Here is a 27820-nt window from a genome sequence, read left to right as displayed (position 1 = left end):
GCAGGGCAACGAGGCAAAGAGAGCCCCACAACCGCATGAGAACACTGGTGTGCACACAGGGAGCACGACAACGTCCTCTGTGGCAGCAATTCAGACAGTCACTGGGGCAGAGACGGGAGCAAAGAAGCAAAAGACCAAGTTTCCACAACGAGATATGTACTACGGTATTTTATAGAGTCTGTGTTAATTGGGGAAGAAGAAACAATACATGAGGGCAAAGCACATAAATTTGAAAAGAGGAAATAATCAGCTGGAACTAATAATTGTCACCACATGTCAAAGCGGCTCACGTCCTCTTATGTAAAAAGTCCCGAGGGACCTCCCTGGTGGCCCGGGGTTAGGACTCAGGCTTTTACTGCTAAGGGCACAGGTTCAATCCCTTGTCAGGGAACTAAGACCCTGCAAGTGGCGCAGCTGAACCTGCTTGCGGACTCCGTGCCCGGCCCTCGCCCCGGCCTGCGGCCCCCTCCAGAGCTCGGCTGACCCTCCCGTGCCCCACCCCACCAGCGGTGAAGACCTCTGACACCACCAATGTGTTCAGTGCCGCTGGCTCCACCGCCCACCATGACTTTGTCCTGGAGATGCTGACCTTCACCAGAGGGGTGAGGCCAGGGATGGAGCCAGCTCAACCCTCCCCCACATGAAGCCAGAGGGGCTCAAGGTTGCCAACAGCACCTTCTCATCGCCCCCCGCACTGGCCAGTCACAGGGTGCCCTGCCGGGGTCTACACCCAGCTGGGAAGCCAAGCACTTACAGACTCAAGAGACCAAGACCAGCTGGACACCTTGTTCCTAAAAAGACAGTCCAGACCACCCGAGCACACTTCACCTTGAACTTCTGCTGCCAAGATGACACTTGCTGCTCAACAGGCCGACCTGACCTCCGGTGGCCCACTCACAGCCTTCTCACCTGGACCAGCTCCAGCGTCAGAGCGCGCTCTGGCTTCCCCTCCAGACCTAAGCCACGCCCATCTCCACTGGCTCGGGCATCACTTTGGGCACAGCTGCCAGAGGCAGAGCCGGCCCAGCCCTGGAGCCCGTCCACCAGGCTAGCTCTGGCTGACTTTCTGAGGAGCGCTGCCCACCAGCATGGTGCCCTGTCCCCCACCCAGGCCCTGTCCTCTGTGCACCTGCCCCGCACCTTCCCGGATGCAGGTCACACGGTCCCTGGGTGTGCCCATGGACACCCCAGAGCACCACTCACCCAGTGGGTGCCACCCCTGCGGAGCTGGCCCCTCCATCAGTCACCAGGTCCCCCCCACAGACTCCAGGGCCAGGGACAGCTCCCACCCCACAGCCGTGAGCAGCTCAGGCAGGGCGCCGACCTCGGCCATGGGGACGCTGCCCTGCGCTGTGTGAGCACGTGCCCAGCTCCACTCTGCAGCGTGTCATGACTACGTGGGCTGTGACCCCGAGTCCCCTGATGCCCAGGAAAACAAGGTGATTACGCCACCCCCCTCCCCGAACAGCTTTTCCCAGCTCTTCCTTCCGGTGACCAGTCTCCCCCTCCACACCACAGAAGTGGCCAAGAGGCCCCCAGTGCTGGATGCTGGCATGGGGCGCCCCGCAGAGTCCAGGGCCTCTGCTGCTCTCGCCATCCGTGGGTTCTGGGAGTCGACACCATCTTCATCCTCTGGGACCTCGGGCCCCCACGGAGCCTCCAGCCGCACCTGGCTGCCCACATGTCCGTGGAGCCCTGGGCACACGAACGCTGGGTCTTGGGGATTGCAGCCCATCCCCTCACTGTCACTCTCCATCCGGCAGGTGGACGACGCTGCATCATCCATGTCAGCCTGGGCATGAGAACACAACACGGACAAGAGCTTCATGCCGACTGGGAGGGCGATGCCTCGGTCCCCTCACTCACACGTCCCTGGGTACAGACCTCTGCACGCTGACCGGGAGGGCGACGCCTCGGTCCTCTCACTCACACGTCCCTGGGCACAGACCTCTGCTGAATGGCCGCCTCGACAAGAGGCCATCTGTGGACCCTCCGGGCAGCAGGCCCCACCCTGAGATGAGGCAGACGACCACCACAGCCCCCACTGTGCGCAGGGGAAACTGAGGCGGCCTCCTCCTCCTGGTAGGTCACTGGAGACCCATGCTTGGGGGCGGTAGTTAATGTGCCCTGCATGCTCCCTCCAAATCTAGCATGCTGCGGATCTGATAGGACAGCCCCCTCATGTCCTGTCCCCACACACAACCCGCGGTGACCTCCGACCCCCGGCCCCACACTCAGAGCCCTGTGTGGTCTGGTCCAGCCTCCCTACCCCTTGAGCACCCCCCGCCCCCACCCCAACCTCCCTACCGCCTTCCTCCCTCCGGGACCCTTCCAAGCCCTCCCCCTCAGAGCCCCCTGCCTGCAGCACCCCCTCCCCACAGCCCCCCCCAAATGACAGACTCTCCACCAACCTGGTTCAGAGCTATCTCCAAGGCTCCTGTGCTAGAACCGATTTGGGGGTCAGAATGACCTGGGTTCAAACCTATAGCAAGGCCACTCCCGGCCCTGTGACAGGCCAGCTCCTGCGGCGACTCTCAGAGCCTCAGTCTCCTCCACTGAAGATGGAGTCAGCGACTCCGACCTCGGGAGAGAGGGTTGGGATTTAAAGCAAGAAGAGGAAGGCGCTCAAAGTGCTGGACTTGTGTCCAGTGTCCTGCCATCAGACAAGGGGCAGGGTGCAGAGGAGGAGGGGCAGGGGACCTCCCCCCCACCCCGCCATGCCCAGACTCAGTGTCTCCAGCTCCATTCCCTGGGACCCGGCCAGGCCCTGGGCGGGACAGTGGGGTGGAATCCGGGTACCAGGACGGGGGACACCTTCCGTGTCTCTCTGGTCCCCGGGCCTTCCCAGCAAACAGCCAGGGCCCTGTGGCCCTGCCTGGCTCGGGTGGGGGCGGCCCCAGGCCTAACTGGATGAGGGGCCTCAGAGCCAGGGGCAGAGATGCGGACCCTGGGCCCACCGCTTGAACGGCCGTTACTGGCGGGCGTCCCCGCGGTGAGGCGGGGTCTGCGCGTGCGCCATCCACCGGCCTGCGTGCGTCTCGCGCGGGGTCCACCTGCTTCGAGCCGTTGGTGGGAGGCCTGCGCATGCCCAGAGTGCTTCCTCACCAAACCCACCCGGGAGCCAGGAGCTGGGCTAACAGCATCTCCTCCAAATACTTCTAATGGGGCAATTGGTAAACTGAGGCCAGAGAGGCAGGAACTGGCCTGAGGCCACGACGTGGGCCGAGTCCAGAGGAGCTGGGAAGATTCCACCTCCTAGGTCAGGGATCAACCGTCCGGGGGAGGGGTTTACTTTGGGAATGAGAACCTCTAAGATCCTGGAGCTGCCGGCCCCTTCCCATCTGGGGTCCTTTCCTCTGGGTATCGCCATGCAAACGCAGATGCTGGAGCACGCACGCACGCACGCACACTCTCTCTCACCACATTCACACACACACTCACCACACTCACACTCTCTCTCACTGCCCTATTAGGGATCAGAGGGGAGTGAACACTAGGGAGGGGACGAGAGAAAAAGAAGAAAGAGATTGTGGTTTTGAGACAGCTCTGCCACGGGGGCAGGGGCTTCCAGTCTCTTGACAACAGGCCTGGGCTTATAGCGTGATGAAGGGAGAGATGCCAGAATGATGGCAGGGGGTCCCGGAGGTGCCCAGAGGTTTTTCTTGCATCCTAGAGACTGCACCCCGCCCAGCCCACTTGTCTGCAGATGCTGGAGGCAGCAACACGTTCTGCTGCGTCCCAGGGTCTGAGGCTCTGGCCTCAGCAAAGCCTGTCCTGAGAGCCTTTTCCAAAGCTGTAGATCTTGGCTCCGTCTGCACCCTGGGTGCCTCAGGGTGTTGGCCCGGAGGCACCCAGAGGTGCCACAGGGAAGACCAGGGCAGACCACCACTCTGATCCCTCCTGGGCAGTCCTGTGTCCCCTGCCTCCACCATGTGCATGCGTGGAAGGGAAGGGGAGAAGGGGCTTATGTCAGAGCAGGAGCAGGCTGATGAAGAGTCAGAAGGCTGGTGGGCTGGTCATATTCACCTCCCAAGTCAATGCTGGTGCGATGTCTGGGGAGACTTCCTGTTCAGAAGCCACCCAGGAATCTACCCAGGGTTCCACCAAGGGCTTTGCCTCTTGAGTGGCCATCATCCCAACCCAAGGAGCCTGGGCACCTCCCTTCCTCCCCTCCCACCATCCGGCCCCTGGCTTGGCCAGGCGCCGAGTCAGTTTTCACGTCTTTGTAAGATTCTTCAAGCCAATTCCTTTATTGGAAATGAATTTCAGGACAGAAACGTGAGTGTTTTTGCACTGCTTGTTTTTTCGAACTGTCCCTCTTTGTCTGAAGATTAGCCCCGTGTGAAAAATGGATCCGCCCTGAACCTGGATGAGCCCCTCAGGGAGAGGGTGGTCACAGCAAACCCCTTGGAGAAGCCGCTGAAGCGCCTGGTGCCCGCCTTCCGGGCCAGCGACCTCTCCTATGTCACCAGCTTCCTGTGCGCCTACCGAGCCTTCACCCCCGCCCAGCAGGTCCTGGAGCTGCTGTTCAAGAGGTGAGTGCCTCACCCCTCCCTGGCACAGCGGCTCCCCGCCCACCTACCTGCTATGTGTCTCGGGAATGTCACTTTACCTCTCTGAGCCTGAGTCTGTTCACATGAAAGCTGGGCTACCAAGAGGCCCGACCTCATACGGTTGTCAGGACCGTCAGATAAGTGTGGACCATGCAGCCCCGTGCCCAGCCTTGTGAAAAGGGCTGCTGAGGGATGGAATGGTTTTCACTAAGATTTTCTTCCCTGCTCCCCACCCCCCATGAAGAAGCTCTCTGCTTCCAGCCCTTGGGCAGAGGCATTTTCCAATTTGTAAAGGAAGCTCAAGATCCTATCTTGGGGTCCCCTCCTGGGATTAGCCAGAGCAGGGATCACTGGGGGCTGGAAGAGAGCCCCAGGCCACTCAGGTGTCTGTAAGGTGCTGGTTGGGGTTCATTCATTCAGCAAATCCGTATGCAGCACTGGCTGTGTGCAGCGCAGCCGGGCCGGAGCAATGAACAGAGCAGGCGCGGCCCTGCCTGCCCTCCTGCAGTTCCCTTTGGTTGGGGGGGAGGTCAGAGTGGGGGTGGAGGGGCCAAGAATGGGGTGGGGGGCCCAGAGTGGGACTGGGGGGTGGACAGGAGTGAGTCAGGCTCCCCAAGAAGGGAGAGGTGGTCACCGTGGACAGAGAGCTTGCTCCAGCTGAGACTGCCTGCCCCTCACTGCTGACCAGGCCTTGGCGTCCAGATGGGCAGGGGGAGCCCAGAAGCCCGGCCCCCAGGGGGTGCTAGGGAAGGGCCGAGAGGAAGGAAAGGCCAGGCCCTGACTCTGCTGCCCGCCTGCCCACCCCCAGTGCTGTCTCCTCCATCCTGGGCACCTGGCTGAACCAGTACTCAGAGGACTTCTGTCAGCCCCCCGACTTCCCCTGCCTCAGGCAGCTGGTGGCCTACGTACAGCTCAACATGCCCGGCTCCTGGCCCAGCTAGAGCACGCGGACCTCGACGAGGCAGAGCCGGAGGGTGAGGAGGGCGGGGTGGGCGCTGGACTCAAGCGGGTGCCCCCACGGCAGAGCCAGAGGGTGAGGAGGTCGGGGTGCGTGCTAGACTCGGGGGAACCCCCATGGCAGAGCCAGAGGGTGAGGAGGTCAGGGTGGGCGCTGGACTCAGGGGGGCGCCCCCACGGCAGCTGTCGGACGGGGAGCAGAGACTGGCCTCAGACCACCTGTGTGGGGACTGCCGTCGGGGACAACGTCGTGTTGTGGGTTTGGGGGCTGAGGCTTCTCCAGAAACCTCTGGGATGTGGTCCTGTCTTTGGAAAGGCAGGCGTGTGGGTGGTCTCTGCTCCTCTGCAGCTCCAGCGTCAGCTCCATCCGGAATCAGAGGTGACAGGAGCCAGGTGCAGGGGCAGAAAGGTCAAGGCAGCCCCAGAGTCTGCGCCCGCCTTCAGCTCGAGCGCTCCCCCTACTGGCGGCTCCAGAGCGGCGCCGACACCAGCACCGGTTCCATTAGCAGCTCCGAACGAGACGAGGAGGCCGCTCAGGTCCTCCCCGGGACCCGCCCCCGGGGCCAGCTCCCAGCCCACACCTTCCACCTGCTTCCCAAACAGGACTTTTCTTCCCCGCTCCCCCGTGATGGGGCTTTTTGTCTTCAGTTCAGTTCAGTGGCTCAGTCGTGTCCGACTCTTTGCGACCCCGTGGACTGCAGCAGGCCAGGCCTCCCTGTCCATCACCAACTCCCGGAGTTTACCCAAACTCTTGTTCACTGAGTCGGTGATGCCATCCAAGCATCTCATCCTCTGTCGTCCCCTTCTCCCGCCTTCAATCTTTCCCAGCATCAGGGTCTTTTCCAGTGAGTCAGCTCTTCGCATCTTTTTGTCTTGGGGCTTCTTTTTTTTTCCTCTCTACACTCTTACATTAGATGATTTAGAATATTCAAATATAATAGTATTTCAGCCGTCATCATTTTGAGTCGTACAGTTCATGAGCATTAAGTACCTTCATGATGCTGTATGGCCGCCACTGCTCTCTCGGTGGAGAACATCTCACCCCCCGAAAGGGAACCCTGTGCCCAAAGCGCTCACTCTCCTTTCCTCCTTCCTCCAGCCCCTGGCCACACCTAATCTGTTTCTTTACCTATTCTAGATATTTCCTATCAATGGAATCATATAGTAAATGTCTTTTTGTGTCTTCCTGCATCTTTGAAGAAAGACTAATTTTTGGTTTATGTCGTTATTTGAAAAAAAAAAAAAGCACATTTGATTTGCAAGGGAACTCCCAGATGGATTAAAGCACTGTTAGTAAATTTGTGCATAACTTCAGGGTAGAGATCCCTGTACTGAGTGTGACACCAGAGTTAGAAGTCATAAGGAAAACGGCTGACTGTTCCTGTGGCAAAAACAAACCAAAAAAAAAAAAATGCAGAAAGTGGAAAGATAAATCACAAACTGGAACGGCATTCCTCATATCTTGTATATGATACACATGATAGCATATCTTGTGCTATCTGCTTAGTCACTCAGGCATGTCGAACTCTTTGTGACCTCGTGGACTGTAGCTCACCAGGCTCCTCTGTCCACGGGATTCTCCAGGCAAGAAGAGTGGAGTGAGTTGCCATGCCCTCCTCCAGGGGCATCTTCCCAACCCAGGGATCCAACCCAGGGCTCCCGCATTTCGGGTGGATTCTTTACCATCTGAGCCACCAGGGAAGCCCCCCACGTCCCAGGGAAATGCTTAACACCTCTGTGGTCCTGAAAACTCTGCCAAGTCAATGTTTTTAAAGGAGACAACAAACACATGGGACTCCAACAAGAGGCGACACACACGGTCAGTATGCGTCAGAGATGAGCAGCCTCCCCAGTAAGGACACGAGAGCGTAAACGTGGAGACGGCGGCGTCACTATCACACTGGGTGACAACCCGCCCTGGGGACAGTGTGAGGCCCAGCAGACCCCCTGGAGGGCAGTGTGGAAGGACACTGCTCTCTGGGAGAACCGTGTGTGGGACCCCAAAGCTCCACAGGCGCATCCCTTTACCTGCAGAGCGACTCCTAGGACCTCACCCACAGGGACCCTCGCGTGGTGTGTGTGCCCACATGCACACGTGTGCCTGTGCACTTGGGGGTGTCAGGTGGGGAGGATCCCAAGGGCGTGTACCTGAAGAGCGACTCCTAGGACCTCACCCACAGGAACCCTTGCTTAGTTTTTCACGGATGCGTTGTCAGGAGTCTCCATCAATGCGCTGGTTGAAATAGCAGGGGACCAGAAACACTCGTGTCTGCGGAGACGGGATGGGATCCACCAGGCGTGGTCCGCATGGACCAGTGAATGCCCTGTGCTGCTAAAGTGGGTGCTGGCAGGGACACCCCAGGGTGGTCTTACCTGAGACTCACGTGGCCCAACCCTCTGCATCCAGGATCCCGGCTATAAGACCACACGGATGTGATGTCAACAGGGAGACACAAACAGAGGTGAATGAATCTGTATGTGAGAGGCAGAGCTAGCAGGAGAGAGGCAGTTGAGAGGTGTGCGTCACACCGCTCACCACGGTCACCACTGAGCGTGATCACTGTCTTCTCCTTGACGTTTCTGTGTTTTATAATGTGTATATTTAATGATTCTAAAAAGATTAAAAACCATTCTAAAGTTATTCCTCTCTCACTCGTCTGTGGAGTAACATTATTCAGTGCTTTTTCCGTTTGTTTTTGGAGAGCATAATACAGTTGGGATCACAGTGGGACCGAGATTCATGACTAAGGAATTCTAGTGTCATGGTCTTCTGTGGTGTTGGTTGCCAATTCTCTGTCATTTCTGATTTTATTGATTCGAGCCCCCTCTCTTTTTCTTGGGTGTAGCTAATGTTCATTTTGTTTAACTTTTGTTAAACGAATTTAAAGAACCAGGTCTTCGTTTCGCTGATCTTTTCTGTTGGGTTTTTATTTTCATTTCGTTTATTTTTCACTCTGGTCTTTGTTTTCTTCCTTCTGCAGACTTCGGGCTTCGTTCGTTCTTCCCTTTCTCATTCCTTGACATGCAGTGTTTATTTGAGGCTTCTCCTGTCTCCTGATGCGGGCCTTTATCACAGGAGCTTCCCTCTTAGGAATTGCTTTTGCTGCAGCCCTACTTTTAATTTCTAAAGCTGTTTTATTAAGAATACAATAAATGTTTATTACAGTGAAATAGAGAATTATAAAGAGATTAAGAATCAAGGAAACCAAGTCCTTCTGCCTTGGGTATCTGGTTCCAGCCCTTTCTGTTTGTGTGGGTGGTGGGGGTCCCCTGAGAGTGTCACCCATAGCAGGAATTCTGGGGTGTGTGCTCTTCCAGAATCTGACTCCCCCAGGGCTGGACACTGGTCCATCAATCCTCTCGCCTTTCTGTCCCCCGTGGCCCAGATCAGAATTTCTGGGGAGCCCCCTGCTTTGGGACCTGACACCATTCCAATTTTTCACTTCCATTGTCCTGTGGAAAGGAACATCCTCGCCCATAAATTTTTATTTACCCCGGATCTGCAGAAGCGGAGTCTCTTTTTCCTAATGTAAAGGGATTTCAGGTGTCGGCTGCAGTTTTCCATGTCGGCGGTGTCAACTTTGATCCCTGTCTAGGAAACCGGGGGTGCAGACTCTCAGGGCTGAGACCTTAGGGAGGCAGGAGGGGGAGGAGCTAGGAATGGAGATGGAGGAGGGCACCAACCACACCTGCCCCAGCCTGTTCTAGGCTCCACCCTGCCCTTCTCTCATTCTCTGCTCCCTGCCCTGACCCCCTTCCAGTCCCAGCACCTCCCCAGGCTCCCAAGCAAGCCTCGCCCCCAACACACCCCTGCCCCACCCCCAGGCTCCGGCCCCATCCGTCTGTGAACTCCTTGGATCTACACCGCCAGAAAGACTCTGACCACCCAGTGCCCTTGGAAAGGGAAATGCTGCCTACCAAGTGCACAGAGAGACGGGTGGGTGGGGCACACTCCAGGGAGCTTGGGGCAGCAGGTTTGGTGGTTTGGAAAGGAAAGGAGGAAGGGAGGCTCACCATCCCTCCCTGCCTCCCACCTCTGGCCCCCAACACAGGTAGGGTAGAATTGTGCCATAAGCTGATGGAGAAACTGAAGTTGAAAGAGACTCGCCCCCTCTGTGCCCTACGGAGTGGCAGAGCCAGGATTTGAACCCAGTGCCTGTCAGACCCCGCAGGGCCCACCTGACATTAAAGCTGCATCCAGATGCTACAGGAGGGACCCCTGGGCTCTGACATTCCCTGAGCCATTGGTCCCGGTGCCAAGAGAGGAACCTCGTCCTCTGGTGGGGATAGGCTGGTCCAGGTACTGGGAGAGCCCACAGTGCCCAGGGCTGGTGGCCATTCCCCAGCCGTCATTCCCAGCCCCAGACAAAGAGATTAGCTTTGCCTCACACCCCTCTAGTTCAGAAAGGGCTGAGGCTGGGAGGGTGCGGCCCCCAGGGAAGCCAGGACTCCAGAGCTCCAAGAGGCCACAGCCTGGGACAGTGGCTAGCGAAGAGCACAAGGTCCAAAGCCAGGGAGGCAGGGATCCTAGATCCAGCTCAGCCTCGTTCTAGCTGGTGACCTCAGACAAAACTCTGAGACTCAGTTTTCCCATCTGTGAAATGGCCTGCCTGATGGGTTATTGGGAGAATTACTCGAAAAATGACATGTGGATCTCTTGCCCAAAGCCTAGAATGTGTTCAGAGACCCTGCCAGGCTCAGAGTGGTCCTGCAGGGCCCAGGGTCCATGATGTCCCTCCTCAGGGGCACCTCCTGCAGTCCTGCCCCCAGGAATAGGCAGCATTATGTGAAGAAGGTCCAGGAGGTCAGCACAGCACAGGTGAAGGAGTTTCAGTGCTGGAAGGACAGCTGGAAAGTCTCCGTTCTCCTGACTCCCAGAACCAGCAAAGAATAAATCTAGAATTAACTGCATATTTGTGACACATTTTTCTAACCAATAAGAGCATTTCAACAAACATCTTTCAGGTCCCCCTAATTTTCCAAAGGGCCCTTTGATCCTCTGATTCTGACATCTTTCTCTTCGGGAACCTCCCTTCCATCTTTGTCCCTGTCTCTTCCACTTCTCAGGGCCTACCCATCACCCAAATTCCTTCCTTGGCCTTGTGTTTCTTTGGGCGGGTTTGGTTTCCACTCTGTGGCCACCTGGCACGGTTCTCTGCCTCGGTTTGCATTTTCACGGCCTGCGTCCCCTCGGGGGCCTCGGTGATGCGGGCCTTTTGTCCCTTTCTTATAGGTGAGGAAGCCCACCTGTCCACTGCTCAAAGTGTGGAGCTGCGGCAGAGCAACTGGGACTTGGGGGCAAGTTGTTTGCTTGCAAGTGAACCCAGGAAGCCTGGGGGAGGACTGGGGTAGGGGGCCTGGAGGAGGGAGCCCTGTGGTGGGCATCAGTTCAGTCTAGTTGAGCAATCAGGTCCCAAAGGGACTGGCTCTGTCCCCCACAGATGGAGGGTTATCCCCAGGATATTAACACTCCTCACTGCAGGCTGGCACTGATTTGCAGGACGCTCCCCGAGGCTGAGAGGAAGGACACAGGTGTTCCAGGCAGACGCTGTCGGCCTCTCGGGGACCGGTTCCCCAGCTACAGGTGCGTTCAGGTGGACTGCGTGAGCACAACAGCAGCATCTCCACCCCAGGTTTCCCAAATCCAAGTCCTCTAGCCTGTGCAGCAGGTCGCCGCACCCTCCTCTGTTCTCAACCTGTTAAGTCCCGTTGTTGGGCCTGCTGCGGCCTGCCGCCTGCTCGGCTTGCTGATCTCATTCTGTCCAGCCTGGGAGCGGGCACCACCCCCGTGTGTAAACAAGGCTGCAAGGAGACCAAAGCTCAGGGAGGCAAGGGACAGCTCCAAAGTCACTCTGGGAGCGTGAGGATGGACGCCGCCCTGGTCCAGCCCCGCTCCCGCCGCCCCTGCCATGCAGACACACTGGGCACTTTGACAGCTGGGAACCCCAGCACAGTGTCTGCCTCCCCTCTGTCACACGGGGTCCTCCAGACACCTCCCCGCTCCTGCCAGGCCCTGAAGATCACATACAGGAGGCCAGGGCTGAAGATCTGATCAGCCTAGTAGGACCCCAGCCTCCACAGGGGAAGAGGGCTTGCCCAAGAGCTGCTGGGGCCAGGCTGTGAAGTGATCCTAGAGCCTGCCTGGCTCCGAGAAGCTGGCTGGCTGAGATCACTGCTTGACGAGGCCCCGGGACAAAGGTTCATTGATCCTCTAGCTGCATTCACGTGGGCCCGGAGCTTGAGGGCAGACCTCCATCATCTGTACAAGAGCCTCTGAGCTGGGCACCACGGTGCCCCCTTGTTCTAAGTGGACAATGAGACACTAAATCCCTCCCTGGCCTGTGAGTAGGAGCCCTGGGGTTAAAGCAGCCCTTGGGGCTTCCAGGGGGCACTAGTGGTAAAGAACTTACCTGTCAACGCAAGAGACAGAAGAGACGCAGGTTCAGTGTGGTTCGGGACGATCCCCTGGAGAAGAGCATGGCAACCCGCTCCAGTATTCCTGCCTGGAGAATCCCAGGGACTGCCTGCCTGGTGGGCTACAGTCCATGGAGTCACCCAGAGTCACCCACAAATGAGGTGACTTGGCGTGCAGAGCAGGCATGCATCCTCTGCTCCAAAGACACAAGCTTGCCCTCCCGTGCGTCTCCTTCCCCCTGGCCGGCTTGGCCTCCACCTGGGGACACCCGAGCAGGGCTGTCAGAACCCCAGGACCTGGAACACCTCAGTGGCCTGCTCCCTAGCCCAGCCCCACCTGGGGCACACTTCACATCTGAAACAGTACACACACACACACACACACGTGTGTGCATGCACACACACGGTCCACGAAACACTGGCTCTTCCTCGAAGAGCTGCCCTCTGATGCTTTCTTAAGATTTTTTTTTAATATGGACCGTTTTTAAAGTCTTTATTGAATTTTTTACAATACTGCTTTTGTTTTATGTTTTGACTTTTTGGCCACAAAGCACAAGGAATCTTTTTTTAAATATTTTATTTATTTGGCTGCACGGGGTCTCAGTTCCAGCATGTGGGATCTCAGCCCCTTGACCAAGGGTCAAAGCCATGTGTCTGCACTGAGTGGCAAAGTCTTAACCACTGGACCACCAAGGAAGTCCCTCTAACAGTCTCTATTTTACATGAAAGTCCCAGCTCTTCCAATTCGGCCACAGCCCCCGGAGCAGCGGTGAGGACTGTGGGTGCCTCTGAATGTTCCCACTGCCATGATACCAGACCATCCTGCCCACCCCTGCGGTTCCCCTACAGAGATGAACAGTGATGTATATGAGCAATTTATATGTCTCGAGCCATTTCCTCTGGTTTCTAGAAGTAGATAAACCCAGTTGAAGGGGGGATGGGTCAGTTCAGTTTAGTCGCTCAGTCGTGTCCGACTCTTTGTGACACCATGAACTGCAGTATGCCAGGCTTTCCTGTCCATCACCAAATCCCAGAGCTTGCTCAAACTCATGTCCGTCGAGTCAGTGATATCATCCAACCTTCTCATCCTCTGTTGCCCCCTTCTCCTCCTGCCTTCAATCTTTCCCAGCATCAGTGTCTTTTCCAGTGAGTCAGTTCTTTGCATCAGGTGGCCAAAGCATTGGAGTTTCAGCTTCAGCATCAGTCCTTCCCATGAATATTCATTCACTCACTGGAAGGGTGAATATGAACATTGGAAGTGGGGAGAGGTGTCGGAGTCCTATTGCAGAGTCACCCACCAGAAGGAGAGTCCAGGACCTTTTATCTTCCCTCACCCTTTCACCCAGCTTCTTCCAGGCCAGCCCTGAGGCTGTCTTTGGGCTGGATTTATAGCAGCAGGGGGAAGGGGGAACAGGGAAAACAGAGAATGCTGGTTTGGCTGTTGATGGAATGCTGGCCTGCGTGCCAGGGCCCCAGGGCTGCATCTGCGCATCTGGCTCACCTCAATGACCAGGCAGGGACCAATGCCTGGAAGGCACACCGGAGAACTTTAAAGACCTCTGAGTGAGACAACCCAGTCGGCTGGTCCCAGACCAGGTCCCAGCGAACCAGTTGTTTGCAGCTAAAAATGGAAGCACAATCTTTAAGTCAGTAGTCACCAGCTCCCTGGCCTGTGCCAGGCCCCTGCAGACTCTGGGGAAACAAGCCTGCCCTACAGGAACCTGTGACCCTCAAGGGAAAGCCCAGGGACCCAGGCAAAGGCACCCACAAAGGATGTTGTGCCCGGTGCCACACGGATCTGCGTTTGCAACCTCAAACTGCATCATCGTGACCCTGACAAACCTATAGTTGCAGGGAAGAGAGTGGGGGCGAGAGAGGATGGTCACACACCAGGTCACATCTCAGTACCTGGGAGAGCCAAGTGGCAGTTCTTGGCTTCTTGAAGGAAAGAATTCAACAGCGAGCCATGGTAAAGTGAAACAAGGTTTATTCAAGGAAGAAACACACTTCATAGACCGAATGCGCATCATCTGGAGAGGCACGAGAGGAAGCAGGATGCAGAGTCATCAGTTTTTATAGGGGTGGGTGATTACACAGGCTAATGAGTGGGACATGAGTTTGAGCAAGCTCTGGGAGCTTGTGGCGGATAGGGAGACATGGCGTGCTGCAGTCCATGGGGAAGCAGTCTGACACTCCTGAGCGACTGAACTGAACTGAACTGAATGAGTGGGAGAAGTATTATAGCTGTTTTAGGGAAGTGGTGGAGATTTTCAGAAATTGGGTCACCACCCACTTTTTGACATTTATGGTCACGCCTCCTCAGTTCAGCTCAGTCCAGTCATTCTGTTGTGTCTGACTCTTTGCAACCCCATGGACTGCAGCACGCCAGGCCTCCCTGTCCATCACCAACTCCCAGAGCTTACTCAAACTCATGTCCACTGGGTTGGTGATGCCATCCAACCATCTCATCCTCTGTCATCCCCTTCTCCTCCCGCCTTCAATCTTTCCCAGGATCAAGGTCATATTCAAGCCACTTGGGATATTATAATGAGCTGTATACTGAGACTCAAGATCAAGTGTGAGTTGAGTCTGCCATCATGGACCTAATTGATTCTAACCAATTTAGGTCATGTCCTCAAACTATGTCATCCTTTTAAAGGTTGTGCCCTGTTCCCTTCCTGTCTCACTATAACCTCTCTGAGCCACAGTTGTTATTTGTCTCTGATGCTATTTCTCTGCATAGATATCCCTTAACTTATGTTAGTTGCTCAGTCGTGTCTGACTCTTTGCAACCCCATGGACTGCAGCACACCAGGCTTCCCTGTCCATCACCAACTCCCAAAGCTTGTTCAAATTCATCTCCACTGAGTCGGTGATGCCATCCAACCATCTCATCCTCTGTCGTCCCCTTTTCCTTCCACCTTCAATCTTTCCCAGCATCAGGGTCTTTTCCAATGAGTCAGTTCCTAGAATCAGGTAGCCAAAGTTTTGGAGCTTCAGCTTCAGCATCAGTCCTCCCAATGAATATTCAAGACTGATTTCCTTTGCGATTGACTGGTTTGATCTCCTTGCTGTCCAAGGGACTCTCAAGAGTCTTCTCCAGCACCCAGTTCAAAAGCAACAATTCTTCAGCGCTCAGCCTTCTTTATGGTCCAACTCTGACATCCATACATGACCACTGGAAAAACCATAGCTTTGACTATATGGACCTTTTTGGCAAAGTGATGTCTCTGCTTTTTAATACACTGTCTAGATTTGTCATAGCTTTTCTTCCAAGGAGCAAGCGTCTTTTAATTTCATGGCTGCAGTCACCATTTGCAGTCATTTTGGAGCCCAAGAAAATAAAGTCTGTCACTGTTTCAATTTTTTTCCCATCTATTTGCCATGAAGTGATAGCACTGGATGCCATGATCTTCATTTTTTGAATATTGAATTTTAAGCCAGCTTTTTCACTCTCCTCTTTCATCCTTCTCAAGAGGCTCTTTAGTTCCTCTTCACTGTTTGCCATTAGAGTAGTATCATCTGCATATCTTGAGGCTGTTATTTCCCCCCCAAATCTTGATTCCAGCTCATGCTTCATCCAGCCCAGTATTTCTCATGATGTACTCTGCATATAAGTTAAATAAGCAGGGTGAATACACAGCCTAGACGTACTCCTTTCTCAGTTTTGAACCAGTCTGTTGTTCCATGTTCTAACTGTTGCTTCTTGACCTGCATACAGGTTTCTCAGGAGATAGGTAAGGTAGTCTGGTATTCCCATCTCTTCAAGAATTTTCCACAGTCTGTTGTGATCCACACAGTCAAAGGCTTTAGCATAGTCAATGAAGCAGAAGTAGATGTTTTTCTGGAATTCCCTTGCTTTCTCTCTGATCCAGTGGATATTGGCAATTTGATCTCTGGTTCCTCTGCCTTTTCTAAATCCAGCTTGTACATCTGGAAATTCTCAGTTCACTTACTGCTAAAGCCTTCCTTGCAGGATTTTGAACATTACCTTGTTAGCTTGTGAAATGAGCGCAGTTGTATGGTAGTTTGAACATTTTTGGGGATTGGAATGAAAACTGTCCTTTTCTAGTCCCGTGGCCACTGCTGAGTTTTCCAAATTTGCTGGCATACTGAATGCAGCAGTTTAACAGCAGCATCTTTTAGGATCTGAACTAGCTCAATTGGAATTCCACATCACCTCCGCTAGCTCTGTCTGTCATAATGTTTCCAAAGGCAAACTTGACTTCACACTCCAGGATGTCTGGCTCTAAGTGAGTGACCACCATCATGGTTATCCAGGTCATTAAAACTTTTTTTGTATAGTTCTTCTGTGTATTCTTTCCACCTCTTTTTAATCCCTTCTGCTTCTGGTAGGTCCCTACAGTTTCTGTCATTCACCATGCCCATCCTTGCCTGAAATGTTCCTTTGGTATCTCCAATTTTCTTGAAGAGAGCTCTAGTCTTTCCCATTCTATTGTTTTCCTCTATTTCTTTGCACTGTTTACTTAAGAAGGCTTTCGTATCTCTCCTTGCTATTCTCTTGAACTCTACATTCAGTTGGGTGTATCTCTCCGTTTCTCCCTTGCCTTTCGCTAGAAAAGACATACCCAACTGAATACAGAGGGGTACATTTCCTCCTTTTCTTCTTCTCTAAGTTATTTGTAAAGCCGCCTCAGACAAACCCCTTTGTCTTCTTGCATTTCTTTTTCTTTGCGATGGTTTTGGTCACCACCTCCTGCACAGTGTTAGAAACCTCTGTCCACAGTTGTTCAGGCACTCTGTCTACCAGATCTAATCCCTTGAATCTGTTCGTCACTGGCCCTTGTTAGGGCTCCCTTCTTTACAAACAGGGTGCCTTCCTTTCTGTCTCTCTGAATGCTCCCTCCCTGACCACCCCTCTGCCTTTGAGGTCCACTATCTCTTCCCTTGGCCTACCCTTGTAGATATCTAAGACAGTTCTCCTGGGGCTCCTGGACTCCCTAGGATGAACCAGGGTCAGTACAACCTCTGGAGGAAAGTACGGCTAATTCCGTTCAGAGAGGAGGCAGAGGCTCCGAGAGATTCCAAGAGCTGCTCACGGTCTCCAGGCCGGCGTGCCAGGCTCAGGGCTCCTAAGCAAGAGTGATGATCCCAAGCCAGAAAGTAAGGACGACGTCCTTCTGGTTTTCCCTTCCAGTGATTGTTTCAACGCTCTCCTAAAAACAATAAAGTTTTCTCCCCAAATCGGATCCCTGACTTAAGCGCGCATCGCGCCCCCATCCCGGAGTTCCCTGACCCACGCTCCTCTCACCTAAGATGGGTCTTCCGCCTTGGAGGCGTGGCCCGCAGAGTGTAGAGCCCCAGGGGGACCTCTAGGGGGCGGGGGCTGCAGCTGGTGGGCGGGTCGAGGCCGGGTGGGATGAGCATCAGCCGGTGGGCGGGGCGAGAGGCTCCTTTCCCCGCCCCCCTCGAGCCCGCCCGGGCCCGCCCACCGGCTGCGTCCGGCCCCGCCCACCGCGCTACCTGAGGCGCCCCGGCCAGCCGCGTACCTGATTTCCGGGCCCAGCTGCGCCCCTCCGTTCGTCCCCACCTCGGTCCGGCCTCAAGAGGTGAGTCTGCAGGCGGCAGGGACAGTCGCGCTCCGTCCGCCGCGCCACGGATCTGGCTGCGGCCCGCAGTGGCAGGCGGAAGTGGAGGCGCTCGCGTGCGGGCCCCGGGCTCCGGGGTGCAGGTCACCGGCTGGGACGGCCGGAGTGCGGGCCGGGCTCTGCGTCGGCGGCGCGCCCCACGATCTAGCGGAGCCGACGCGTCAGGTGGAGCCTTTGGAGGAACTGGAGCCCCAAGCCCGGGTGGGGAAGCCGAGGTTCGCAGAGGGAGCGAGAGCTCCAGCGGGCTTGCCAGAGGCCACGGAGTGAGCGGGACCAAAGCCCCGAAGCTCCTGCCTGGGGACCTCGCTCTGACCTGGGGCGGACGCAGGGGTGTCCCGCGCTCCCTGTGGCCCGGACTGGGCCTAGCGCTTTCACAGCCCTCCCCTCGTGTCCGGAGCGGCGCGTACTGCGTCTTGTCCCCCGCACCAACCCCTACTATAGCTGAGGAGGACCACCCCACCCCCGCCCCCACCACCAGGCTGTGATGGACCGCGGAGGAGAGTGCCTTGCCCAAGGTTGGCGCCGAGCCGGTGAGAGGTGAAACGTGCTCCCGGGAGAGCTCTGCCTCCCGGAGGAACGGAGGAACAGTCGGCTGCCACCCCTGGCCCCCACCCCCTGCCAGGGAGATCGCCGCCACCCATCTCTGCCCAGCAACCTCCTTCCTCAGGCCGCGTGTGCCCCCGCGGTGCCGGCTCCGGCTCCGGGCTGGATTTCCAGCGACCCGGCTGTTTCCCCCAGAATCCTTAAGGCTCCATGTGCTCTGGCCCTAGTCGCTAGGAAGGCCGGCTCATCATGAAAGGTTTCAGGAGGGAGACATGCGAGCCAAGGCAGTGGGGGCGGCCAGTCGCCTTTCCCGCCCAGTGCCTCTCCCAAGGCACAGCAGCAGGCTTTGGCTGAATCCTGAGCCTCTGTCCCCTGGAACTGCCAAATCTGGGCCTGGGGTCCAGCTGGACAGGACGACGCCTGGACTCCACATTCCCCTTGATGGTGGTGCCCAGGGGAGGGCAGAGCAGCGGTCAGTGTCCTGTGGATAAGGAGCATCCCTTTGCAGGTATTCCCCGACCCCGGAGACCTGGACTCTGAGCCTGACACCCCTGAGAGAGGTGGGCCGATTCACCAAGACCCACTCGGTCTCTGCAGGTGCCCAGGCTCAGAGGCTGCCCCCAGCGATGCACTGCCTGAGACTGGCCCTGGGCCTGGGATTCTGCCTGCTGCTGGGCATCACCCTCTGCTCTCTGTGGTGAGCATGCCCCTTGCAGCCCTCTGTCCCCACCCCAGACTCCTCCCTCTCTCAGCATCTCAACCCCCAAACCTGGACCCCTTCCCAGGATTTCCAGGTCCCACCCTCTTCTCTAGGCACACCTGTCCCTCCCCACCAGCCCCAGTACGACTGACCCAGCCTGGCTTACGGGTTTTCCTTTGCACTGACCTCCCGGCCTCTACACCTAACTCTTGCCTCTGCCTGGACTATTCTTTTAGCTGTGTTAATGAGGAACTCCTGTCTATGCTCCAGAATTCACCCCGTGTGTCCTTTCCGCAAAGCTCTGGGGGTTCCCCCACACCACCAGTCCCTTGTGGGACTGGTGTCAAGAATATTCCTCCCCCAGGAATGAATGGCTGCATAGCTGTATAATGACTCACTGCAGAAGGCCAGGAGGCTTTGTCCTCTGAGGTCAGCCAGACCCAAGGACTAATAGGTGGAGGGTGGGGGAGGGGGGGGCCCCCAGGTGCGCCACTGGGGACCTGCATTTCCACTAACATGCACCAACGTGACTTCTCAGCCTCAGCTTAAAAATCAAGTCAACACATATATTTCCTTCCTAGGATGTATGTCGAGAACTGGCTGCTGGTCTCCTACATCCCCTATTATCTCCCCTGCCCAGAGATCTTGTAAGTATGGGGCAGGCAGACTTAGGGGCCCCCGGAATAGGGAAGATGGGAAGGCTTTTCAGGTCACTTTGTAGGTTCTTAGGTCCTAAACTCATGATTCTGAGCCACGAATGTGGAAGTTCCCTGTTTCCATCTTCAGGTATCCTTGCAGTGCCCTCTCCACGGTGTGACTTTGAGCGTGTTGCATAGCTCAGAGCCTCACTTGCCATATCTGTAAAATGGGAGGATAGGGTTTGGGGTGTGATGATGCCTGTAAATATCCTGGTGCTGCACCTGGTATATAGAAGGTGCTCAGGAAAGAATGATTTCAGGACTTGACCTTTTTGCTCAATGTTGTGCTCTCTGTGAATTCGAAGGACAAATGCACACGTGGCCAGTCTCCCTCAGATAACAGATCTGACATTTGGACAGTTCAGAGTGATAAAGATGATTTGGGACAGTCTCAATGTGGCATCTGTCCCCGTGGTCTTCTGGTTTTCATGACACCGAAAGGAAAGTTTAAAATCTGGATCATAGACGACTAATTAACAGTAAGGTGTGTTTCACTATTATAAACAGAATGTAGTAAATTAGGCAGGACAACAGAAAAGACAAAAGAAAACAAAAACCCTCTTGTGTCCAGGGGCATGAATCGCACTCTGATTCCATGGTCGGCTTGTTGATTGCTGCACTTTCTATTCAGATTGTTCTGAAGGCAGAAAGTACGCTTGCTGTTGGAAATAGCTGTGACCAGAATGTTTTTGCAGTTCTTATCGTATTTCCCCAGAATTGGCTTCATTTTTCGGCATCTGGTCACCGTCATTTTACTCCACCCAGGGGCTGGGCCCTAATTCTTAAACCATCTCCTTTTTCCACCAACAACTGTGGGGCATTTAGGTTGTTTCTGGTTTACCAGCTTCTAAGTTAGTTCGTAATGAGCAACTCTGGATATAAAGCGTTCTTCATCTTTTTTTTTAAATTAATTTATTTGCCTATGCTGGGTCTTAGTTGCAGCACGCAGGACCTCCCATCTTCGTCTCAGCATGCAGGATCTTTAGTTGTGGGTGGCACGTGTGATCTAGTTCCCTGACCAGGGATTGAATCCCAGGTCTCTGCTTTGGGAGCATGGAGTATAAGCCACTGGGCCACCTGGGAAGTCCCAGCTTTTTCCATCTTAGAAATCCTTTTATTTGGTATGTTCCTGGGCCAAAGGATATGGCCAGGGTCTTCATCCATCTCATCAGGCTGCTCTCCAGGCTGCCTGCTTAGTTGCTTCAGCCGTGTCCAACTCTTCATGACCCCATGGACTGCAGCCCGCCAGGCTCCTCTGCCCATGGGATTTCCCAGGCAAGAATACTGGAGTGGGTTGCCATTTCCTCCTCCAGGGGATCTTCCTGACCCTGAGTCAGAGTGATTCAGGCCAATAGGACATGAGGGGTTTTGTTTGGACCCAGGGATCCAACCTGCATCTCTCGCGTCTCCTGCGTTGGCAGGCGGGTTCTTTACCAAAACATGACCTGAAGCCCCTGGAAGCTCTCCAGGGGGACGTGGCAAACACAGATACACCTCCCCACCCTGCCCCACGGGGGACCGCGGCAAACACAGATACACCTCCCCACCCTCCCCCACCCCAACAGCTGCACTGCGCCTGGGCTGGGGCTGCAGGTATTCAGATCAGATCAGTTGCTCAGTCGTGTCCGACTCTTTGCGACCCCATGAATCCCAGCACGCCAGGCCTCCCTGTCCATCACCAACTCCCGGAGTTCACTCAGATTCACGTCCATCGAGTCAGTGATGCCATCCAGCCATCTCATCCTCTGTCATCCCCTTCTCCTCCTGCCCCCAATCCCTCCCAGCATCAGAGTCTTTTCCAATGGGTCAACTCTTCGCATGAGGTGGCCAAAGTACTGGAGTTTCAGCTTTAGCATCATTCCTTCCAAAGAAATCCCAGGGCTGATCTCCTTCAGAATGGACTGGTTGGATCTCCTTGCAGTCCAAGGGACTCTCAAGAGTCTTCAACACCACAGTTCAAAAGCATCAATTCTTTGGCACTCAGCCTTCTTCACAGTCCAACTCTCACATCCATACATGACCACAGGGAAAACCATAGCCTTGACTAGACAAACCTTTGTTGGTAAAGTAATGTCTCTGCTTTTGAATATGCTATCTAGGTTGGTCATAACTTTCCTTCCAAGGAGTAAGCGTCTTTTAATTTCATGGCTGCAGTCACCATCTGCAGTGATTTTGGAGCCCAGAAAAATAAAGTCTGACACTGTTTCCACTGTTTCCCCATCTATTTCCCATGAAGTGATGGGACCAGATGCCATGATCTTCGTTTTCTGAATGTTGAGCTTTAAGCCAACTTTTTCACTCATCTTCTTCAAGGGGCTCTTTAATTCTTCTTCACTTTCTGCCATAAGGGTGGTGTCATCTGCATATCTGAGGTTATTGATATTTCTCCCGGCAATCTTGATTCCAGCTTGTGTTTCTTCCAGTCCAGCGTTTCTCATGATGTAATCTGCATATAAGTTAAATAAACAGGGTGACAATATACAGCCTTGACATACTCCTTTTCCTATTTGGAACCAGTCTGTTGTTCCATGTCCAGTTCTAACTGTTGCTTCCTGACGTGCATACAGATTTCTCAAGAGGCAGGTCAGGTGGTCTGGTATTCCCATCTCTTTCAGAATTTTCCACAGTTTATTGTGATCCACACAGTCAAAGGCTTTGGCATAGTCAATAAAGCAGAAATAGATGCTTTTCTGGAACTCTCTTGCTTTTTCCATGATCCAGCGGATGTTGGCAATTTGATCTCTGGTTCCTCTGCCTTTTCTAAAACCAGCTTGAACATCAGGAAGTTCACGGATCACATATTGCTGAAGCCTGGCTTGGAGAATTTTGAGCATTACTTTACTAGCGTGTGAGATGAGTTCAATTGTGAGGTATTTTGAGCATTCTTTGGCATTGCCTTTCTTTGGGATTGGAATGAAAACTGACCTTTTCCAGTCCTGTGGCCACTGCTGAGTTTTCCAAATTTGTTGGCATATTGAGTGCAGTGCTTTCACAGCATCATCTTTCAGGATTTGGAATAGCTCCACTGGAATTCCATCACCTCCACTAGCTTTGTTTGTAGTGATGCTTTCTAAGGCCCACTTGACTTCACATTCCAGGATGTCTGGCTCTAGGTCAGTGATCACACCATCGTGATTATCTGGGTCGTGAAGATCTTTTTTGTACAGTTCTTCTGTGTATTCTTGCCATCTCTTCTTAATATCTTCTGCTTCTGTTAGGTCCATACCATTTCTGTCCTTTATCGAGCCCATCTTTGCATGAAATGTTGCTTTGGTATCTGCAAGTATTAGGTGTCATGAAAAACAAAAACTAAACACCTTGCTGATTTGAGAGACGGGAAATGCACTGTGGTTTGAATTTCACTCCTTTGACCACGGCCCTCATCGCCCCACGCCTCCCCATTTACTGAATTTCCTCTCTGGTGACCTGCCTGCTCCACCACCTCCCCGCTTGGCCTGTTGGTGGGTCCTCTATCACCACCTTTGGCTGAAAGTACTCGGTGCTTTTGTTTTTCTAATTATTTGCAGTTTTTTAAAAATTATTTGCAGTCTGAGTTTTTTAAACAGATTACAGTTGGAGGTTTTTTGTTAGTTTTAAATGGTCACACCTTCCTCTCTGTTCATTTGGATTTCTTCTTTCAATGTTATTACCTTCAGAGGTCTGGAAACATGAAGTTCCTGTTTTTATTTTGGCTCTGGCTCATCTGTGCTTTGGTGTTCTTATGTCTGACTCTTTAATGTGGCCAGAGCAGAGCGTGTCGGGGCTGGTGAGGCGAAGGGAGACACCGATGGCCGGGAGTGTGGGACGAGGGCCCCTTTCCTCTTCTCACTTCTGACCAACTTCTCAGAGTCCCGTCACTTTCTGAGCAGGACCTGAAATGTGCTTGTTTGTATGAAACTGAGGCAGAGGGCCAAGTTGATGGATCAACTTTAAAAAATATATCTTCCAGAGTATAGGCTAATCACTATAGGACAAATACTGTAGGGTTTCATTTATAAGAGATCTCTAGTATAGAGAAATGGGACTTCCTGGTGGTTCAATGGTTGAGACTTCATACTCCCAATGCAGGGGGCACAGGTTCGATTCCAAGTCGGGCCACATGGCGTGGCCAAAATGAATAGAGATCTTATTGAAAAAAAAAAAAACAGAAGATTTTTTTTACAGAGATGGAAGTAAGCATAATAGTTACCAAGGGTTGGGAGAAGGGATGGAGAGGCAGTATCTCAGGGAGAGAGTTTCAATTTGGGGACGATGAACAAGTTCTAGAGATGGGTGGAGGTGATGTTTGCACAGCACCGTGAGTGTACCTAATGCCCCGGAACTCTATGCTTTCAAATGGTTAAGGTGGTAAATCTTCGTCTTGTATACCTTACCACACACACAAAGCGTAGCCGGAGGCACCAGCACAGCTCCAGGAAGCTGAAGCCAGCCCACCGTGGGTGATAGAGTGAAGAGACCCGGGTGAGCAGCAGGCACCCTCCTCAGGTGGTCCGAGCCTCACAGGCAGCCTCAGGCCTCTGCTGGAAGTGGCTCTGACCGGCTCCCTGGGTCAGAGGAGCAGGCCTTTCCCGTCTCCAGGCCTCACTTCCACCCTGCGGAGTGACTCTGTCATTGTCCCCACTTTAAGGGAGAGGGGACAAAACCCCAAAGAGTGGGATGTCCAGCCCTGGGTCTCTCCAGCCGGAGGCGCCTCACCTGCAGCCTCGTCTGTCTGAGCTCCTGGGCTAGAAAGAGGCAGAACTGGGCTCACTTTGCAGCTTCTCAAAGCTTCTCCACGGTGCCCAGGCTCTTCCAGAGCCGAAAAAGACTGTAGAGACAAATGGCACCAGGTTGAATCACCGCCCTGCCACACGGGACCCTGGATGGATGGCCTCTGTAGGAGCCCAGCCCCCAGAGAGCGGGCAGAGCCATGGAGGAGGGGCCAGGGAGCCTGGGGGAGGGGGCACCTGGCCCATGGGGGTGTTTTGTCCCCGCTTCATCCATCCCTGCTGAGCATCTCTACTAACGACACTGATGGCCCTGTCTCGCCTCTCCCACCAGCAACATGAAGCTTCAGTACGAGGAGGAGCCGTCCCAGCCCGTGGCACAGTAAGCAGCCTGTCCTTTCGCCCTCTGTGGCCCCAGGGCAGGGGGCTGCCATCCCTTTAACCATTTGCCCTTCTTGGTTGCAGGTCACAGTACCCTCAGCCCAAGCTGCTGGAGCAAAAGTAGGTGTTGATTAGGGCCTGGGTGCAGGATGGAGAGATTCGAGGGGGTGGGGGGTCGGGGGCAAAGCTCTGATTTAGAAGCTGGGGTGCTGCAGGGGTCAGCTGACCTCGGGGTCCGGACACTCTGGGAGCTGGGCTCCAGTCCAGCTTGGTCACCAGCTGTGTAATCTTGGGTAGGTGACCCGACTCCTCGGAGCTGCTATACAGGTGGATGGTCAGTGGTACCCACTCGACAGGGCAGAGGACCAGATGAAATGAGGCTGGCAAAATGCAGAGCAGCGACTCCTGAGAGCCCCAGTGGCTAGGACTCTGTGCTTTCACTGCCAAGGACCCTGACTCGCTCCCTGGTCAGGGAACTAAGATCCTGCAAGCCAGGCGACGCAGCCAAAAACAAACAAACAAACCAAAAAAACTGCAGAGCACCGTGCCTTCAGTGCTCGATCCATTATTAATTGTGAGAATGATAACCCCCATCTCCGAGGCCCTTAGCAGACCCCAGAAATGCCAGGCTCCTCTAGACACTGGACGTGCAGTAACTCCTGGTCCTCTTGCCCTCGCTGGGAAGGAGCTATTATCATCCCCACTTGAGGATACGGTGGCCCAGAGACAGGGATGAAGCTGCCCAGGGTCACACAGCGTGGGAGGCAGGACCAAGATGAGACGGAGGCTTTCCCCAGGGGAGGGTCTCAGCCCCCTCGGCCTCCTCTGCTGCCAGGCCCACAGAGCTACTGACACTCACACCCTGGCTGGCGCCCATCGTCTCCGAGGGAACCTTTAATGCCGAGCTTCTGCATCACATCTACCAGCCACTGAACCTGACCATCGGGCTTACGACGTTTGCTGTGGGAAAGTGAGTAGGCGGCTGGGGGTGGGGGTGGGGTCTGGGGAGAGACAGGACCCTGCCCGGGCACCAGGGAGGCTGTGCCAGGTGGGAAGCGACAGAGCAGAGTGTGATGGTGGGAGAGGGCTTCCTGGAGGAAAGAGGCGGTCTGGGCCTGGCATGCAAGCGGGGAGGGGAGGCAGCCCAGTGAGGGAGCACCAGGAGCCTTTGTCAGGAGACACCTTGCCGCCTCATCCCGTCTGCTTCCCCTGAACCATCCAGGCAGGTGTAAAGGAATGGCAAGCCCCCAGAAATGGAGGGTCCATGCTCAGGCCACAGGCAGGTCAAGAGAGAGCTGGCCCTGCCCTGGGGACCCTCTCTCCTCCACCCCCGGGCCTGCCTGCTCTCTGGACGCCCCCTGTTTTCCCTCCTCCTCCCTTACCCAACCTGGCCTTTCCTTTCTGGGACTCCTGAGAGAGGGACCCCAATGGGGGGGGTCGATGACTAAAGGTAATGAATGGCCCACCTGGAGTCGGGGGGCTCCCTCTCCCCCAGCCCAGTCAGCACCCAGCACCACTCACTTCCCCTTGATGTGCAGCCACTTACCCGATTCTCAACTCCTTTTTTCTCTCTGAGCCTCAGTGTCCTTGTCTGTAAAGCCGGGAATTTGTGAGGCCAGGAGGTAATCCCTTAGAACATTGCCTGGCACTCGTAAGTGCTCAGGAAAAGTCAGGGCGTGCAGCCTGTGAATATCATCAAGATTTCGTTCTTAGGACGGTCCCTAGAGGTTGGTACTGTGATCAGGGGAACTTGACAGACGAGGGGCAGACCAGAGTGACTTCTTGAGACAGGAAGCTGGGAGGGGGACCCCAGCCTAGCCCTGGGCCCCGCGGGGTGTGCCCGCCCGGAGCGGGGACCAGGCAGTGGCCCTGCGGAGGCCGTGGTGCATGACGGGGTCCTCTCCAGCAGGTATACCCGGTTCGTCCAGCACTTCCTGGAGTCGGCCGAGCGGTTCTTCATGCAGGGGTACCGCGTGCACTACTACATCTTCACTCACGACCCCCAGGCCATTCCTCGGGTCCCGCTGGGCCCTGGCCGCCGCCTCAGTGTCATCCCAGTCCCCGGGCCCTCCCAGTGGGAGGAGGCCTCCATGCGCCGGATGGAGGCCATCAGCGTGCACATCGCCAAGAGGGCGCACCGGGAGGTGGACTACCTCTTCTGCCTGGACGTGGACATGGCATTCCGGAACACATGGGGCCCCGAGACCTTGGGGGACCTCGTGGCTGCCATCCACCCGGACTACTTCACTGTCCCCCGCCACCAGTTCCCCTATGAGCGCCGGCCTGTCTCCACCGCCTTCGTGGCGGATGGCGAGGGGGACTTCTACTATGGCAGGGCGGTCTTTGGGGGGCGGGTGGCCAGGGTGTATGAGTTCACCAGGGGCTGCCACATGGGCATCCTGGCAGACAAGGCCAACGGCATCATGGCAGCCTGCCAGGAGGAGAGCCACCTGAACCGCCGCTTCCTCTCGCACAAGCCCTCCAAGGTGCTGTCCCCCGAGTACCTCTGGGACGACAGGAAGCCCCAGCCCCCCAGCCTGAAGCTGATCCGCTTCTCTACCCTGAACAAGGACACTGCCCGGCTGCGGAGCTGACGGCAGAGGTGGGGCCGCCATGGACGGGGGAACCCCAGCGAGCGCCCGGCTCACCAGAGCCTCTGGGCTCCAGGGCCTCACTCCTCAAGCCTTAGGTGGGACCAGCCCTGTGCCATCTAACCTCCGCCTCTGCTGGTGGAATCCAGCGGGAAGACAGGCCTGGAAAGGCCTCTGTCCACTGTGAAGAGCAGTGTCCGTGTGGAGGAGAACGCAAAGATCACACTCTCCGAGGCCCAAGGAGGGGAGGCCAGAGGTGGAAGAAGACGGGGCCTCCACCAGCTCACGAGCCTTCGGGGCAGCCCCACCCAGCGCCCCAAATCTCCTTTCTGCCACCCGCCCATTCGTTGCCTGCTGCCCTTGAAGTTGCACTCTCTAACACTCGTAGGAAAGGCATCCCCACCCCCCTTTTCTCTGGCTGCAGGGGTCCCCACTGTGTCCCCGCCAGCCTCCGGAGCCAGTTTTTCACTCAGGACCCAGAGGAGCCTTCTAGGCCCTCTGGTTTCAAGTCCCTGCCTCACTTGAGGTGGATGGTCCCCAGCACCAAGCACCTCTTCTGTAAGAGGGTTTGGGCAGCGTTTAATAAAAGTAGCGTGTGCTAGGCCCTAACCAGGCTTTCTTCACCTGCATTTCTGAGCATCCGGGCTGCCAGGCCCCTAGGGATACAG

The 27820-nt window shown here is 55.2% G+C and overlaps 1 protein-coding gene and 1 long non-coding RNA gene across 10 annotated transcripts; one reads left to right on the top strand and one right to left on the bottom strand.

Annotated features, from left to right (window-relative positions):
* Window positions 1–153: 153 nt before the first annotated feature.
* LOC133257695 (uncharacterized) lies at window positions 154–2971 on the bottom strand. The gene is made up of 2 exons (XR_009739654.1): window positions 2412–2971; window positions 154–1792 (listed from the first exon to the last, which is right to left on the bottom strand). It is a non-coding gene; the product is annotated as an uncharacterized LOC133257695 (long non-coding RNA).
* A 100-nt stretch (window positions 2972–3071) lies between these two features.
* GBGT1 (globoside alpha-1,3-N-acetylgalactosaminyltransferase 1 (FORS blood group)) lies at window positions 3072–27761 on the top strand. 9 transcript variants are annotated; one of them, XM_061433988.1, is made up of 9 exons: window positions 3072–3259; window positions 4513–4535; window positions 5362–5527; window positions 18585–18773; window positions 19358–19423; window positions 24515–24562; window positions 24646–24681; window positions 25397–25531; window positions 26468–27761. In XM_061433988.1, the coding sequence occupies exons 4-9, from the start codon at window positions 18703–18705 to the stop codon at window positions 27153–27155; spliced, it is 1044 nt and encodes a 347-aa protein (XP_061289972.1). In that variant the 5' UTR covers window positions 3072–3259; window positions 4513–4535; window positions 5362–5527; window positions 18585–18702; the 3' UTR covers window positions 27156–27761. The 9 variants fall into 9 exon arrangements, with proteins under 9 accessions (XP_061289972.1, XP_061289971.1, XP_061289969.1 ...); XM_061433987.1 differs by having other exon boundaries at window positions 4473–4535; XM_061433985.1 differs by having other exon boundaries at window positions 4336–4535.
* The last annotated feature ends 59 nt before the right edge of the window (window positions 27762–27820 follow it).

Source organism: Bos javanicus, chromosome 11, assembly GCF_032452875.1.
Source record: "Bos javanicus breed banteng chromosome 11, ARS-OSU_banteng_1.0, whole genome shotgun sequence".
Classification (NCBI taxonomy): domain Eukaryota; kingdom Metazoa; phylum Chordata; class Mammalia; order Artiodactyla; family Bovidae; genus Bos; species Bos javanicus.
Note: the sequence above shows the minus strand (reverse complement) of the source record. Positions and strands in the feature narration are given on the sequence as shown.